The sequence below is a fragment of the Rhipicephalus sanguineus genome, chromosome 2 (genome assembly GCF_013339695.2).
Source record: "Rhipicephalus sanguineus isolate Rsan-2018 chromosome 2, BIME_Rsan_1.4, whole genome shotgun sequence".
Classification (NCBI taxonomy): domain Eukaryota; kingdom Metazoa; phylum Arthropoda; class Arachnida; order Ixodida; family Ixodidae; genus Rhipicephalus; species Rhipicephalus sanguineus.
In genome coordinates, this window is record NC_051177.1 from 29,724,883 (window position 1) to 29,740,078 (window position 15,196).

General features: G+C 48.2%; 1 protein-coding gene across 1 annotated transcript in view; it reads left to right on the plus strand.

The window, feature by feature from the left end:
* The window catches only part of LOC119382628 (uncharacterized), a 63,495-nt gene that overhangs the window by 43,592 nt on the left and 4,707 nt on the right, over window positions 1–15,196 (plus strand). The window contains exons 3-8 of the mRNA XM_037650413.2: window positions 1,544–1,860; window positions 6,148–6,465; window positions 9,216–9,382; window positions 10,927–11,168; window positions 12,307–12,465; window positions 14,229–14,642. Of these exons, the coding sequence (XP_037506341.1) occupies window positions 1,544–1,860; window positions 6,148–6,465; window positions 9,216–9,382; window positions 10,927–11,168; window positions 12,307–12,465; window positions 14,229–14,642 (1,617 nt within the window). The remainder of the gene's footprint in view (window positions 1–1,543; window positions 1,861–6,147; window positions 6,466–9,215; window positions 9,383–10,926; window positions 11,169–12,306; window positions 12,466–14,228; window positions 14,643–15,196) is intronic.

Sequence of the window (15,196 nt, forward strand, 5' to 3'; positions counted from 1 at the left end):
AGGGCCACTGTTACGCACGGAAAGCACGTATGCGGCGATATCAGCAGAAAGAGTGGCGAGCGCTATAGATCGGTATAGCAGAGCAGCTCGGATGGGAGTGCACTGCCGCACCCAATGCTCGGAAACGCCCCTTCGCGAACGTTTCATCAGCACGTGGCTGCGCCTATGCGGCATCCGCTTCCGAGAACCGCGATGTCGAAACCTGAGTGTGCAATTACGTCATAGGTTATTGATTGCCGCTATATTGCTCGTTGTGGCGCAGGTGCGTAACTGTGTAGAAGTGCGGCCGCTTTGATCCTGCAGCTTCCGCCTCTACAATTTCAATGTGATACCTTTGGCTGCGGTAATCCGTGCTGTTACTTCGTTTCACGTTAGCGTTCTATCAACCAGTCTTCTGCTTCTTTACGGCGCATAATTTGCAGTTGCACGTCTCAATGTGAGCTCGTTATCGTTCAACGCTTCGATTGACTCTTACGTTGTTTCCACATGGCGGCGCAGTTTGTCCTTTATAAAAACGTAAAACCGAATGTGATTGTTATTGTTTAAGCGTCGATGTCACTTTGGGTCAGCTGAAGGTAAAGTAGCTTTTAAGCACGACACAGTAGCCCTCCATTTCATTTAACGCTCAAATAAGGGTATACTTTGTCGATCTTGTTATTCTGAAGAGTGGTAAGCAGGGCTAGTTGGTATGAATGCATAGTAATGGACAGCGCGACATAAAAACAAGAGGCACAAAAGGAAGATCAACACGGGACGGGCGCTGTTCTTCTGGCAAACCGCACGGGGAAGCGCGGTTGAGTATCTGTGCGTGCAGCATCCTCCAGATCATTCTCTGGAAAGCTGTACCATTTTCAATTGCACTCACGCAATGTGTCCTCAAGCGTAAACAGTGAAAAAGCTTTTCGCGTTCACGTGAGTACTTCACGTAACATGCTTTCGGTATAGTTCCGATGGCCGCGTTATGGCCGGTACGAGAGATTCTGTTCTCTGCGAACGTAGCGGCCACCATCTGAACGCAACCTAAATGTTCCTAAACGCTTTAGCTCCAAGTTATGGGTAGTTGGCGTAAGAGTATAGGAGCCCGCACGATGGCGCAGTGGTTACGATGCTCTAAATTAGAAAGAAAAGTAGACAGGACAAGTGCTAAACTTCAAACCATGTTTATTTAGGAACATGCGTGACTATATACCAACTCAAATCACAAGGATCTCCACATCGCGCTCATACAATGACATTACTAAAAGTAACCCTTTGCACTATCAAAGAGAAACCAGTGTCACTACTGAGCAAGTAATCACGCATGCGTCGCAAGCAATGACACCCAGAGATGCAATAGCGAAAAAGACAAAACGATAACCCTCTCACCATATCAAAATCAAGATTCCTGCACGCGTAACAATTACAAAGTGCGACATTAGGCAGGTACGTTAAGGAATGACAATTCTTTATCGAGGTCTGTACACTTCCTTGATTAACGAACTGACCATATATAAGAGCAATTTGAGCGCATCGTTAATTTCCTTTCTTCTTCATATACGTGCAGCGAGCAAGGCAGCACTCAGTCAGCCCCTGCCTCCGGAGGAAGGTGGCGGCGGCTACATCTACTGGGTGCGCGGTCCCGAGCAATACGTGTCGCTATCGGGCGACCTGAGCGTCGAGTACGGGCTTCCCGAGGTTCGCGGTGCCGCCGGCAGCGGGCCCGCGGGCGGCCTCACAGCGCACGTGGCCGACGCCCGGGACGGCACGGTGCTCGCCAAGACCGACTTGCCCCGCCGAGGTTCCACGGGACGTGTGGTGTTCGCCTGTGGACTCGTGCACCGCGCGGGAAATTACACCTTTGCACTTGTCGCTGCCGACGGGGTGAGTATATACGTGTATATGTATGTGTGTGCCATTATCAAGGAGATTTAAAAAGAATTGATGGAGTGGAAATAATACCTCAGAAGTGAAGCCGCACCCACCCTGAGGTGGTGTCTGTGGCCGCCGTCTTAGTAGGGGTGCGATAAAACGTTAGCGTTCAGTAAATTAAAGGAAGAGTTTTTTCTCCCACGCCCTAAAAGTTTAATATACGCAATTTTTACCGGACAGGTGCTGCTCATTTTGTGTCTTTGTGTGACTGGTTTCCTTAAAAAAAAACCCCATTGTCCTGGCAAATTTTATTGGAGAAGTCATCGATACTCGTGTCGATAAGTTGCTTTCGTCGAAAACAACAATCTATTATTTTAGAATTAACCTAGCTAGCCTTCACATTAACAGAGCTAAACAACTTTATCTCTAAGCGGGCGCCACGCGAAAAGAGCATGTTTCTAAAATGATGGGTGGGCAAGCGCTGGCTTCAATTTTGCCGGTAAGGCCATTCGAGAGCTTCACTCCAGAACTTTAAAAAAAACCTTCTCGGCCAGGGTTAACATTTTATTGTCGCGCGATGAAAAGTCGTCAGGCGAGGAATCTCGCTTGAGCCAATGTTTCGACGAGGTTATTTGCCAGGGCAGCAAGTGATTTCTTCGGCCGAAAAGCAGCTGCTCTCTTTATACCTGTCAAGGAAAAGCCCCGCGTTGTAGAAGATGTCACTTCGCTCCAGTGACATTCCCCGTTTAATTTCTGATCGGTTCAAGCGTCCATATTCCCGTAAACTTCTGTTTTGTTCAAATTGTTCCCTGTATTTTTTGCCAGTTTCCAAGCGAAATTTCCCATTTTCTTCACACGCGAACACATTCACTCGCAACAAAAAATGCAAAAAAAAAAGAAAAAAAGAAAACGTCAACCACCGCACAAATCGTTCGTTCGACTTTATAGCTTTCGTTTACAGAGAAAAGCCATGTGCAGTTGAAATCCAACCATTAGAAACTGACATATAAATAAAATTAAGGAACATTCAACAAACAGATGCCCAACAAACATGACTGACTGTGCGCAACGCCCGAGCTTGCGCATCAGATCTCTTTCCATCGTGGACAGGACAGAAAACTTCATTAGCAGGTGTGTTTGGACCCCCCGGGTCCCTGGACCACTGCGTGCTCCTGCCACGCATGTAGAGATGAAACGCGCAATCGTGTCTTCTTATTGAACTTCTTAGTCATGTTTTTTTTTTTGTCATCGAGCATAACGTGATAACGATACTGATGCACTGAAGCGGATTTTCTTTTTTTTTTCTCTTGTCCTGTGTTATCTTTGCTTGTTCTTGTTTTTTGTCAAGTAGTGTTGTAGTACGGGTCGCCTCTCAGTATTCGCCGCCGTCATATGATAACATGCTTAAAGGGAACCTGCAACACTTTTTTAGCAAACATTGCCGATCGGTAGTCGAAGCTTCTCAGAACACGCGAGCCAAACATTATAGCGCAGCACGCGGCCTGGAATTTAAAATTAATTCTCCAAGTCAGCTAGAAATCGCTCTTTCTTCTCTCAGAAGGGTATACCGGCTTGGGCTAGTTGGTAGGTCATGAGAATTATTATAGGGCAAAAGCAAGACGAAGACAAAAGGTACACGAAGGACACTGTATAAACACAGAGATGACCGCGCCCGAATCATCGTCGAGGCTGCGCAGATGGCACGTGAGCACGACTCATGCGTGAGCAAACCTTTCTTGTCTCTCTCAGAGAAGGAATTAAGGTTTCTGGAAAGTGTCGGCGTCTTTTTTTGTGTTTTTTGCTTTTCCTTGATGTTTTCTTTCGTTTCTTTTTGTATGTCTTTGGTATTTTTTGCCTTGCTCATCTTTGCATTGCTCATCTTTTGTCACGTGGTTGTGCCACCTACATATTTTCGTGTTCTGCACAATAAACCCAGTTGGAAGTTAGCGCTCGTCTTCGTGTACCTTTTGTCTTCGTCTTGCTTTTGCGCTATAATAATTGTCATTTTCTTCTCTCGTCATAAACCATGCCATAGACCCAAATGACGGCACCATAAACCCAATGTCTACGGCCATTGGCTGATTTGAGCGTTGTGCGCTGCATAATTACCGCTGCTGCCGCGGGATGCCGCCACGTGGCCGCTCGCGATCACACTGGAGGTAAGGAGCGCGTTAGAAGGAAAAAAAAAAGAAAAGTGCTCAAGGTCATGATGCGCGCTGGCGAACAATCGTAGCTTCTTGCTCCCTTGTCATTCCCCCTCTGCTGCGTAGCTTTCAGCGCGCTAGCTGGTACGAGAGGAGAGAGAAAGCGCTTAAAGCGTGCGACAAATCCCTGTAACTCCGCTCGTACCTGACCGATTCTAAAAATTTTTGCGGCAGTCGATTCGTGAGACAATGAACTCATTTACTGAAGCCATTCGATGATTACTTGGAAAAGTGTTGTAGGGCCCCTTTAAGAATGAATATGTGGCGCAGTGTCAAGAGAACCGAAATAGCTCGCAACTTTTCGTTCGTAACAATCATTCTCTTGCGATATTTTTCATACACCTTTCGAAGCTCATCCTGCATTAAGTAGGACTCCAACCGAGATTACCAGGCCTGTGAAATACGAGTTGTTTATCATTATACAACTTAATAATACAATAGTAGGGGTCAGGATGATAGAAAGAAATATAGGAGAAGAGATGAACCCTTTCGTATACGTGCTCCCGTTTGTAATCGTGTCACACAAATGCTCTATTTTTTGCAGAACTACGTCGCCACAGATCAGGTTCAAGATAATCCGAACATTAATATCGCGCAGCATTCAATAATTTACGTGACATATATAGCCGAATAAGGCTAAGGTTTCGCCATAGGGGCGCTTAATTAAGAGGTGGTATACCTTCGATATACGACGTTCGCGAGGATCGGAAAAGCCATTGCAATCCGAAGCTAAATTGTGAGGACAGCCAAATAACAAAAATCATCTCAAAAGAGCTCGTATATGGCACGTGGGTGCAACAAATAAAAAAGAGAAAGTATGCGGTCCCGACGAGCGTGGGCTCGCGGTGGTACCTGCCTGCAGGCACGTCCGGTTATAATAGCCGAATCGGATGCACCGCATGAAAGCACGGTTAATACGCAACAATCACGGCGAGCTGCTCATCGATCGCGCGCTGTGGTGCCGCGGTAAAGGTACGTAAACTACACGCCGCAGTCGCCCACGCATGCCGTGCTTCTGGGAAGCAGCGGACACCGCTCTTGGCGCTGACATTGATAAGAGGTGCGGGCCAATCCAGCAGGGACTCGTAAAGAGGACCCCGAACCATGGAACACACGCACGCGTGCTGGTGGTCATTCATCAAGAGGAACCCGCCTCGCGAGACTCTGACCGCGGCTTCCGCGCGGCTGCGGCTGACGACCCTCGTTGGCTGCACTGCCTCGCGGGGCCGTTTTATTCTGGCGTCAGACAAAAGGAACAGGGCCCCTTTGGGAGGGAGAAAAGTTTGAGTCTTAGTATAGTCGAGAGGATGAGGGGAAGAACGTATGGCGAGAAAATTAGAGGTTGACTCCCCTGACTTCTCGGTGCTGGTGAAGATGGGAATACCGAGATTTCAACGACGTTCCCCGAGGCAGTGGTCGGGGGTGAACGAAAACTTCTCTACTGGTAACTACGGGATGCGAAGAGTTTCTTTTGCTGCGTTTGGTAGACATATGAGTTTGTCTTAAAACAGGGAGAGAGTGAGAAAAGGATTTTAGCTGAAAATTTAATAAGCAGCTCCAGAGGCACAAGTCAAGTTCCATGACTAAGAGTGGTGCTGCACAGGCTTGACTGGTTGGTTTAGGGGTTTAACGTCCCAAAGCGACTAAGCTATGACAGACGCCGTAGTGGAGGGCTACGGATAATTTCGACCACCTGGGCTTCTTTAAGATTGTCTGATAAAATTATGATTAAACTTTTCTTCAGTAAAAAAAAGTTCAAAACGCAGGACACAGGCAGATAAACAAGAGGCGTGCACAGGGGGAGGCGCTTCACTGCAATTGCTAGTTGGTTAGTTGGGTTTATTGGCAGAAAAGCAACTTAAACCATGCATTCGCCAGCCACAATAATCGGCACATGTGTGTTTCCTGTGTACATTTCGTTGAGTGATATGTCTGTCACTAATATACTCACTTTGACTCGGTTGAACTAAGCAGAATTGGCGTAAAGACCGTTCTCTAAGCTTCACTCAGGTGCCCATGTTACAACTGTTACTACATTGATTTTTTAGAACGGTGACGGTATAGTGTAGCGCTATACCTCACAACCCGATCGCAGGAAACCGTTCTGGCACGATCGACACGGGACACCCTGGTTCGGTGGCCCGAGGTGGTGACGCACGTGCCCCTCTTGCTGGAGACTTACGGCTCGGACGTGGTGGTGACGTTCGAGCTGCCTGGTCTGCGCTGTGCTCCCCTGCACCAGGACGACTACGGTTTTGTAGTGTCGCTGGTGTACAGGGGCGCGCACCGCGAGCCCCAGTCCTGGTTTCAGGAGTCCCTGGTCGACCAAAAGCCCTTGGCAAGCTGGGCCGAGCTGCGAAGTCACGACGTGACGCTTGATTGTCATGCCTTCGACAGGGCCGGCTACTACCAGGTACGGGAGACCAGCTTCAATGTGACGGTGGTAGGCATCCAGCCTACTGCTGGCATGTTTAGGCTGACAGTCTTTAAAGCGGTGTGTGCTCCGCGTTAACATGTTTCGCAACGTCACTGAAGCACGTCGCTAAACGTTCAGCAGACCGCTGTCATTTACACGGCCTCTAAACAACCTCTGAAAATACAAATTATGAGCCCGTTATTATCTCCTGGCGTTTTCCCTTTTTTCGGCCCGATTCGTGACGACAGCAGTCTGTTTACGTGACGTCTTGAGGAAATAAGCTCTCGTCTCGAATGATCCATGTACGAGGAATATCAGTCGTGAATCGTCCCCTACCCAGCTTTGTCACGCAATCGCGCGCCCTTGCTGCCTTGCCTCGCGTGACTGTCGTGCGCGATCAACTGATTCTCTTCGTTTTGTGCGTTTCCGACTGCGCAAGCGAAGACAACAGCGTGTAGCCGAAAAGCGCGACATCCTGATAGGCTCAACGCCTAGTGCTGACATCGTTCTCGTGTTTTATGAAAAAATAAGTTGAGAGGAGGAGATAGCACCTGTGGAAGGGTGCCTTGATGCACTCTAAGTGGTTTAGAGGCCCTTTAAAGAAACTAGAAAGGAGATGTGGCATTTCGTTACCCGATATGATAGCTCAATGGCTCTGGTTACGTGTCTGCAATCACGTGGTAAAACAGGCTACTTCAGGGCTTACAAGCATGGAGTAAGCAAACGTGACAACCCATTGCCCACCGACACATTTCCCCGTGTGTAGGGCAGCAAACTGGACGTAGCGTAGTTAACCTCCCTACCTTTCCTATGTTCCTTCTCTCTCTCTTCTACATCCCCTTCCCGCTTCCCACAATAGGACTAAAGGCCAACTCCGGCGATTTTTCGAGGTCCATGGATCTCAATAAAATTCGCTGGGTACGTTCCTCTTCACGTTCCCGTTATATATGCCAAATTACAAGCTGGAGACATACGCAGATTCATTGGAAATGAATTTTATTGATTGCCCCGACTCTCCCCACCTCGCTTCCCAAAATTATTGGCAACATTGGGTGCGTGACGTCATTTTTGTTAAGCGGAAGTGACGGAACCGAGGGGCCCCTAGAGCGTCTGCTATCCGCAAGGCAACAATCGCGAGTGTTTGGCGAGCGCTTCGTTGGCTGGGCGTGTGAATTTCAGTTCCTTGTGGTAATGCGTGCGATGGGTGGCAAGTGGTGTCGCGTTGTGGGCTGCACACGATTCCCCGTTGGCAGTCACGAAACACTTGCACCTAACGATTACCCTGCGTCTCTATATTAGTGTTTTAGCTAGCAATGTCGGTTTACCGCACGGAAAGTACGGTAATACCGTACCGGCTAAAGAATGCACATGCGTGAACACCACGGAAACACTTCCCGTAGCATATACAGGGTGCACCGTGACCGGGCCTATATCGGTATACGGTGAGCTCGCATCGTGCGAAACAACGTAACCTAATGGTGCGAAAGGTGGCTCATACCTGGCTTATATTACATTGCTTCGGCCGTACCAACGCGATGTCGAACGCCGCTATTGCCAAACTTATACATTCTTCCCATAGCAATATTAAGAAGCTTTAGTCAGTCCGCGACCTTCTCAGCGATAGTATTTTACCCGATCACTGCCCCACAAACTTGAGCTCCCTGGACAGGTGGTGCCATCTGGCGGTGGAACGTGTAACCAGGCAAGCAAAGAGCTAAACAGGTGAATTCCACTTCATCGAAGAGGAATGGCCATTACAGTTGGCCTCCAAATGCGTCGGAATCGCAGCTGTCATTTTCCGACAGCTCAGCTTGTGCACGTGACACGGTCAGTCACACACAAGATTTCCGACGGAGTCAATTTTCAAATGAGCGTCTGCTCTTCGCCGCTTTCGCAGCTTTCATACTACGCGCTGGCGGGACCGGCATGCCTTGCATGATTTCCGGTTTTGTAACCACTTATACGTCACGCGAAGATAGTATGCTCGGTTGGGTTTCGGTTTCGGTGTTGCGCTTTTTTGCTTATTTAAAGGGACACTAAAGAGAAACAATGAATTGGTTTAGATTGATAAAGCGTGCTCGGAGAACTCTTGTGTAGTTTATTTCAGCACCATAGGTTTATTATCAGAGGAGAAAACAAAGTTCAAAGTTTTGTTTTTAAGTTTCGCGCCGAACTTTGTAACTCGTGACGTAAAAGATTTCAAAGAGCATTTAACGTATTTTGGCGCCACTAGCTCGACGAAATTTCCACAAACTCGTTATGTCAAGTCTCTGGCCCCCTCAGAGGACAATGTACTTCGATTTAACCGATTAGGAACTACGTAGGTCCAAGCAGGCGCCGTCAAAAGTATGTGACGTCACGGCAAATGGTGCGGGAATTCCAAGGTGGCGTCGCCACCTGTATTTTCTTTTTGCGCGTTTTCTCGCTTATTAAGCGTCTTCTTGCGGCAAGCATGGTGTTTTTGGTATCGTGGAAGACTACTTTATTAATGCGAGAAAAATCGTTTTGCTCTTTAGTGTCCCTTTAACATTATTCTCCAATTTGCCGAGTGTTTCTGCTATCGGACCCGTGACAGGAGCGTCTCAGGAATATAAAAGCACCATTACTTTGACATGGCCGAAAAATCGCCAGAGTTGGCCTTTAATATGCTGCTCTACATTAGGTGCACACGGCTTTCCTCCCTGCTATGTTGATTTCTTGTCTTTGAGAGTTGGAATAAGAGCTAACGAGGCGGCTGGCGGTTGCAGGTGCGGCTATCATGCGCCGACGACCCGAAGCTGCCGCTGGTTTCCGAGAGCGTGCCAGTGCGGGTGGTGTGGAGTTCTCGCTACATGCTCAACGTCGCTCAAGCAGCCATATCTAGCTGCCACGACGGCATCAACGTTCTCTACCGATACCCAACAACCTGCAGCAAGTACGCCTTTCTTTAGTACTGTTCTCTCGCTGACTATTATATTGCCTCGTGCGATTATTTTTGTATTTTTGTTACCGGCCTATTACACGCGTAACCGCCGCTTGGCGTAAGCCGAGCTGCAATGTTTGGGAAACTTAGCGGTTGCTTCAGACTGCTCCCTTGAGACTACACGTACAGTCAACCACAAAAGTTTGCGGACCACGCGAACGCGTGCCTTAAGCTGCCTGTCCGCGCCACCTAGCGGTGCGTCATCTACCGTCGACCGCAGCGCTGTGCCGAAAACCGGTCTTCTTGTTATTCACTGGTATGTCAGTTTGCTGCTGCCATGCAGAACACTCGTAGTTCGTTGTTTTCACGCAAAGCGCTCACCTACGGTATGAGCGTCCCTCTTCTACTTTGATGGCAGAATCAAAGCTACCACGACGTGCTTCGAACGGTGTGCATTGGGTAGGTATCACTTTGCTTGAAAGATTGCGACTGGTAACAGTTATGCTGATAGACTGTTCTCCAGACAGAAGTAGACACGGCTGCCGAAGAGCGCGTCGCGTTAAAATGTGGAAGGTGACAGTTTTCGTGCCCAGTGGGTAAATATCCAGGCAATCGATTAAAGAATGGATGCGTCTTGGGCGTAGCGCTGCAGTCGATCGCCGCTGACGTAGCGGAAAATGTAGCGAAGAGGCTCTCGGCCACGCGCTCGCGTGGTCCGTAAATTTTGTTGTTGACTGTACGTCGCGAGTAGCCGAGTTCATTCTAGATCTAACGTGAGCACGGGCAATATCGCAAGAAGGTTCGATCACGCGTATATAAAAGCTGACGCGTTTCACGGACGATCGGATTACCGACGATTGCGCTGTGTGCTATCGTTGCACAGTGTGTGTCACTTCTTTTTCTGGGCACAAGTTCACCCAATAAAGAGCTTCATCTTTAAACAGTCTGATTGCCACCTTTATTACCTTCACAACCACGCGACAATATTTCAACGAACTGTAGCTTTTACAGAACTCTTTATCTGTTAGCGCTTGTCTTGCATGTTTCTATCCAGTGTGTTGGCATATCTCCATACTCCGTCTCATACATAACGTGCAGTGCTATGGAAGCTAGTGAGACTTACTACAATAGATACGTTTGTACCAAGAAATAGTTCAATGGTTTACCATTCTTAATGTGATTTTTTATCGGTTTTAGACTGAATAATAAATGAAGACGATTTGTATCTTAGAATTAAACAAACCTCTTTATTTATACGATTGTCAGCAAGTTATTCTTATTCGCTTAGCATCTCCTTGTTTTCTTATTGTGGCCTCCGCTATTAGTTCCGGTAGCGCGCAGCCGGAGCCAATCGCGGAGGCCAAGCACAGAACGACCAAATCCAAGTGCGACACGCGCGAACTTACACATTTTCTGGTCGAACTTCTTGCGTAGCCTCCACAACGTTGCACCTGATGTATGAAACGAAACGTAGTGACGCAAGCAAAATGCGTCCAAGGTTTTTCGTAAACATATTACTAAAGCGTTCACGCCGACGTTCCCGTAATGACGTGCAGGGACCGCGACAAGGTTCGTGTATACGGTCTCCCGGGTCCTGCCCGGCTGCCGGCGCACGCGTCTCCACCGTGGCGTTACCTGTTCGAGCAAAGGCTACCTCGGGGCAAGCACGCTCTCACCCTCGGATGCCACCTATTCCACGATGCATACGCGCAGTTCTGCTTCGCTTACGTCAGCGTGGCTCAGAACGGCGCAGTCTTCGAGCTGCTCAGACAGTGCCGGCCCTGGTCGCTCGAGTCCGGTAAGCCCCGACTATTCGATTATCCTCCATCTTGTGCCAGAACGCACACAGCGCCACTATAGATCAAAGTACGGTTTGTGATGTTAGACGGTGGCAAATCTGCGCAGTGGACAATGACGGGCGCTAAATTTGTGTACTCTGCATCAATAACTTTGGCTCAGCTGGGTTTCTTTAAACTGCTCCAAAAGCACACACACGATATTTTTCTGGATATCTCCCCGTCTGGGGCGATATCCCCTGTGCTCTCCCCCGAAGTACATACATACAGCTCGGCAGGATCTCGCAGTAGTGACGCCTTATGCGATGCACGAAGTTTGTCGACAGAAGACGGGAAAATGTTGCAGAGCTTAGGGGCACAGCAAGGACCCGATACAAATGCCTTTGCTTTGCAAATACAACTCATTGTCAAAACAGATATAAGTGGATTGAAGATGAAACTCTAATAATGCCATAAAATGGCAGTACTAGAGTGTTATCTTCAATCCACTTTCATCTGTTTTTTCATGAAGTTGGTCGAATCAGGATACATCTCTCGTAGAGCACGTTTACCAAAGACGGATTGACTGAATGAATAACTTTATTGACGCGGAAGCGACGCAAGACGGAAGCGACGCATGTACCAGCCAGGTACCATCACGTTTCTTTTTGTGTCGGAACACTTCCCTCACTCAAACAAACCGCAAAGCTCGCTCGATATTTTTGTCAACCTAGTTCACTATTTTGCGTCCGCACGCATGCAAAAAACGGGATGCATCGATATCTCATCTTGGCGCGCATATCACGTCAGATGAAAAAAAAAGATTGGATTCATGTCCGAGGCGACACGGAAAATACATTGAAGAAACAACTTTTGCGTATTGACGTAGTGTGTGCGTCTGTATTTAGAGAAGCAAACTTCGATAACGTTCCTTGCGATATTCAGCGCAGCTTCTTGGAAGTTTCGCACATGCAATACAAGCTATAGAGTCCCGACAAGAAAGAGATAGATTGACGGAAGAAAATAGAGATGAGGTGTAAATTAATTGGCTATTATATAGTGTCTCTTCACGAGCTGCGAGAGTTACTGAGATTGAGGGACGCCAATCCTGACTGCGCCACGTGACCGCCGAGCTGACCGTAAGTCCGCTTCTCCGTCCAGGCTCGGCGTCCTCCTGGGGCAACTGGACCGACTGGGGTCCGTGCTCGGGTTCTTGCGGTCGCGGATCCCAGATGCGCTACAGGCTCTGTGGTAGGCCCGATGGAACCTGCTACGGCAGCGCCTACGACACCAGGCCCTGCACGCTAGATCCTTGTCCAGGTAAGATCTATGCGTGCGTAGTCGCAACCGCATGCGTATATCCCTGAAGTGCATCTGTCGTGCGGCGTCATTTTGCGTAAATTCATTCATTCATTCATTTTATTACCTCAAAGGTCCCTGTTTGGGATATTATATGAGCGAGTGGGTTATAAGAGGGCTAACAATATAACGTAAGTTATGATGGAATGGTTTCGATGAGCCGCTTGAATGCTTGAGTGTCGGTGATGGTGGCGACTTCGGTGGGCAGGTCGTTGCAGTCTTGGGCTGTGTGCAGGAAAAACGATTGGTGAAAGGTATGGGCATGCAGTGGATATACTGCGTTACAGGGACTGTTGTGGGAAATGCGGTGGGCTCATCAAAATTTATGATAAAGGTTAAGACGTGCGATTTTGCAGCGCTTAGCCAGATCGGGTAAGTTAATCTCTGCTTTTAGTACCGAAATGCTTGAGGTGTATGAATAGTTAGACAGTATAAATCGCGCCGCGCTGTTCTGGACAGGCTCGAGGGCGTTAAGTAAGGTTGTCGTGGTGAGGATCAAAAATGGCATTCGCATACTCTAGCTTTGGCCGGACAAAGGTTTCGAAGGCAACTTTTTTAATAGGAGGAGGAGCGAGCGAAAGGTTACGGCGTATATACCCTAGAGTACGATTAGCAGTATTTATTATGTGGTTAATATGACAGGTCCAAGTTAGGTCACGCGAGATGTACGCACCGAGGTATTTAAATGAATCAACTGTTGCAATATGGTTGTTATTGATACTGTAATTATAGACAACGGGATTTTGACGATGGTGAATAGACATTAACAAAGTTTTAGATACATTCAAGGACATGAGCCAAGTGTTACACCAGTTCTGTATGCGGGTGAGGTCGCATTGTAATGTGGAATGGTCGGAGGGTTTAGTAATTGCGCGGTAAACAACGCAATCATTGGCGAATAGACGGATCTGGGAAGAAATATTAGAACGGAGGTCATTTATGTGTATCAAGAAGAGAAGGGGACCAAGTACGGTACCTTGCGGTACACCTAAAAGAACTGGAGTTAGAGATGAAGAGTGTGAGTTGACATGAACGAATTGCTGACGGTTGGTTAAAAACCCTCTAATCCAGTTTAAAATACGGGGTGGATGTTAAGACGGGATAACTTTAATGAAAGACGACCATGGGGGACCTTGTCGAATGTCTTTTCGAAATATAAGAATATTGTGTCAGTCGGAATGTTGCGGTCTAGGTTTATGTGTAAATCAACCATTTCACACCGTGCGTTATGCGAAGAATGCGCTCCGCGGGGCATTTTCTTCAAGAGGTACGCAGCACATTGCGGCATGCTGTTTTCTGAGGCAGCGCTATTATGATAAACTACTTCTCAGAGCCTTCCACTTACATCTGGATGACATCTTCATAGAAGCGTTTCAAAGAAAGTTAACCCCTGCCTGCTACTGTTCGCCGTCGATGTCGGCAATGAACGTGCCATTTTGAGTAATGAATCATTATCATCTAGCGCGAGTCTGTTCTTTTGCCTTCAATAAAATGAAAAGTTGGGGTAGTTGGAATATTTGCGCGGCACCAACCATGTATTCTTGAAGCAAAACGGAAAGGCGAGCTAGTTGGTACTGATTCATAATGGTGTAATAGTAGCGCAAAAAAGACGAGGACAAGAAAGTGAACACCACAAGCGCTTGTGGTGTTCACTTTCTTGTCCTCGTCTTTTTTGCGCTACTATTACACCATTAGGAACATGTATTCTTGCCTTCTCTCGCCAGATACGACGCCTTCAGCGGAAAACGTGACCTCCACCACGCCGCTGCCGTCGACCTACTGCATCTGCGGCTGCACGCTGACTGTGATCCGGCGCGCCACGGTGCGCTTCTCCAGCACGACGCCGTGCGTAGACCGTTCTGTGTCGTGGGTGTTCAAGCCGTTCTCTCGGCGAAGGTTGGTCTCCGTTAGGTTGACCGTTGACGAGCTGGACGCCGGCGAGATATCGGTGCGCGACGGCACGTCTCCTCTGGGCGTCCTCCTGGCCGCCACCCCATCGGAAGGAGGCACCCACACTCTACTAGACGCCACCTCCCTGTCGGGCCCAGTGCGCATCGATTACGTGCCCGTACAGGCTCCGGCTGGAAACGCGTCGCTGCAGCCTCTAGCGAGCTTCAGTATTGCATTCTGGGAAACGAGTGAGTATAAATGCGTCGCGCTGTGTGAGTAGTAGTATACAGTGCTTGTCCTGTGTGTATGCGTCTTCCGATACTGTCGTCGCCATCATTTGTGCTGGTCCACCTTGCAGTGATAGCATAGGCGTGCGCAGGGTTGTTCATTTGAGGGAGCGAAGTTTCGCCGCAGCATCCCCCCCCCCCCCCCCCCATTGGTCGAGTGCGAAAGAAAATGTGCTTCAAAATAGATGCAAAAATGAAAATGCAGCGATGACCTGCTTCTCACAACAGCCTGCCTTTGGTCGTAGAAGAATTGACAGCTGGGCTATTTCGTAAAAGTTCTTGAACATCTTGAAGTCATCTTGACCATCTTGAACCTCATGTGTGGAGTAGTCACATGGGTGACAACTTGTCAGTGTACAAGTGTGCTTACATTTCCAAATAAAATTTAATTGCGAGTTCAGCGCTTTGGTTTGTCCTTCTATCTTCTCATGTCCGTGTCGTTTTTGCGCTGTTTTCAAGATATTCATGAATTCTTCTGGTCCCCGACTTTCCGGGGACTAAAGGGGGGTGGGGTG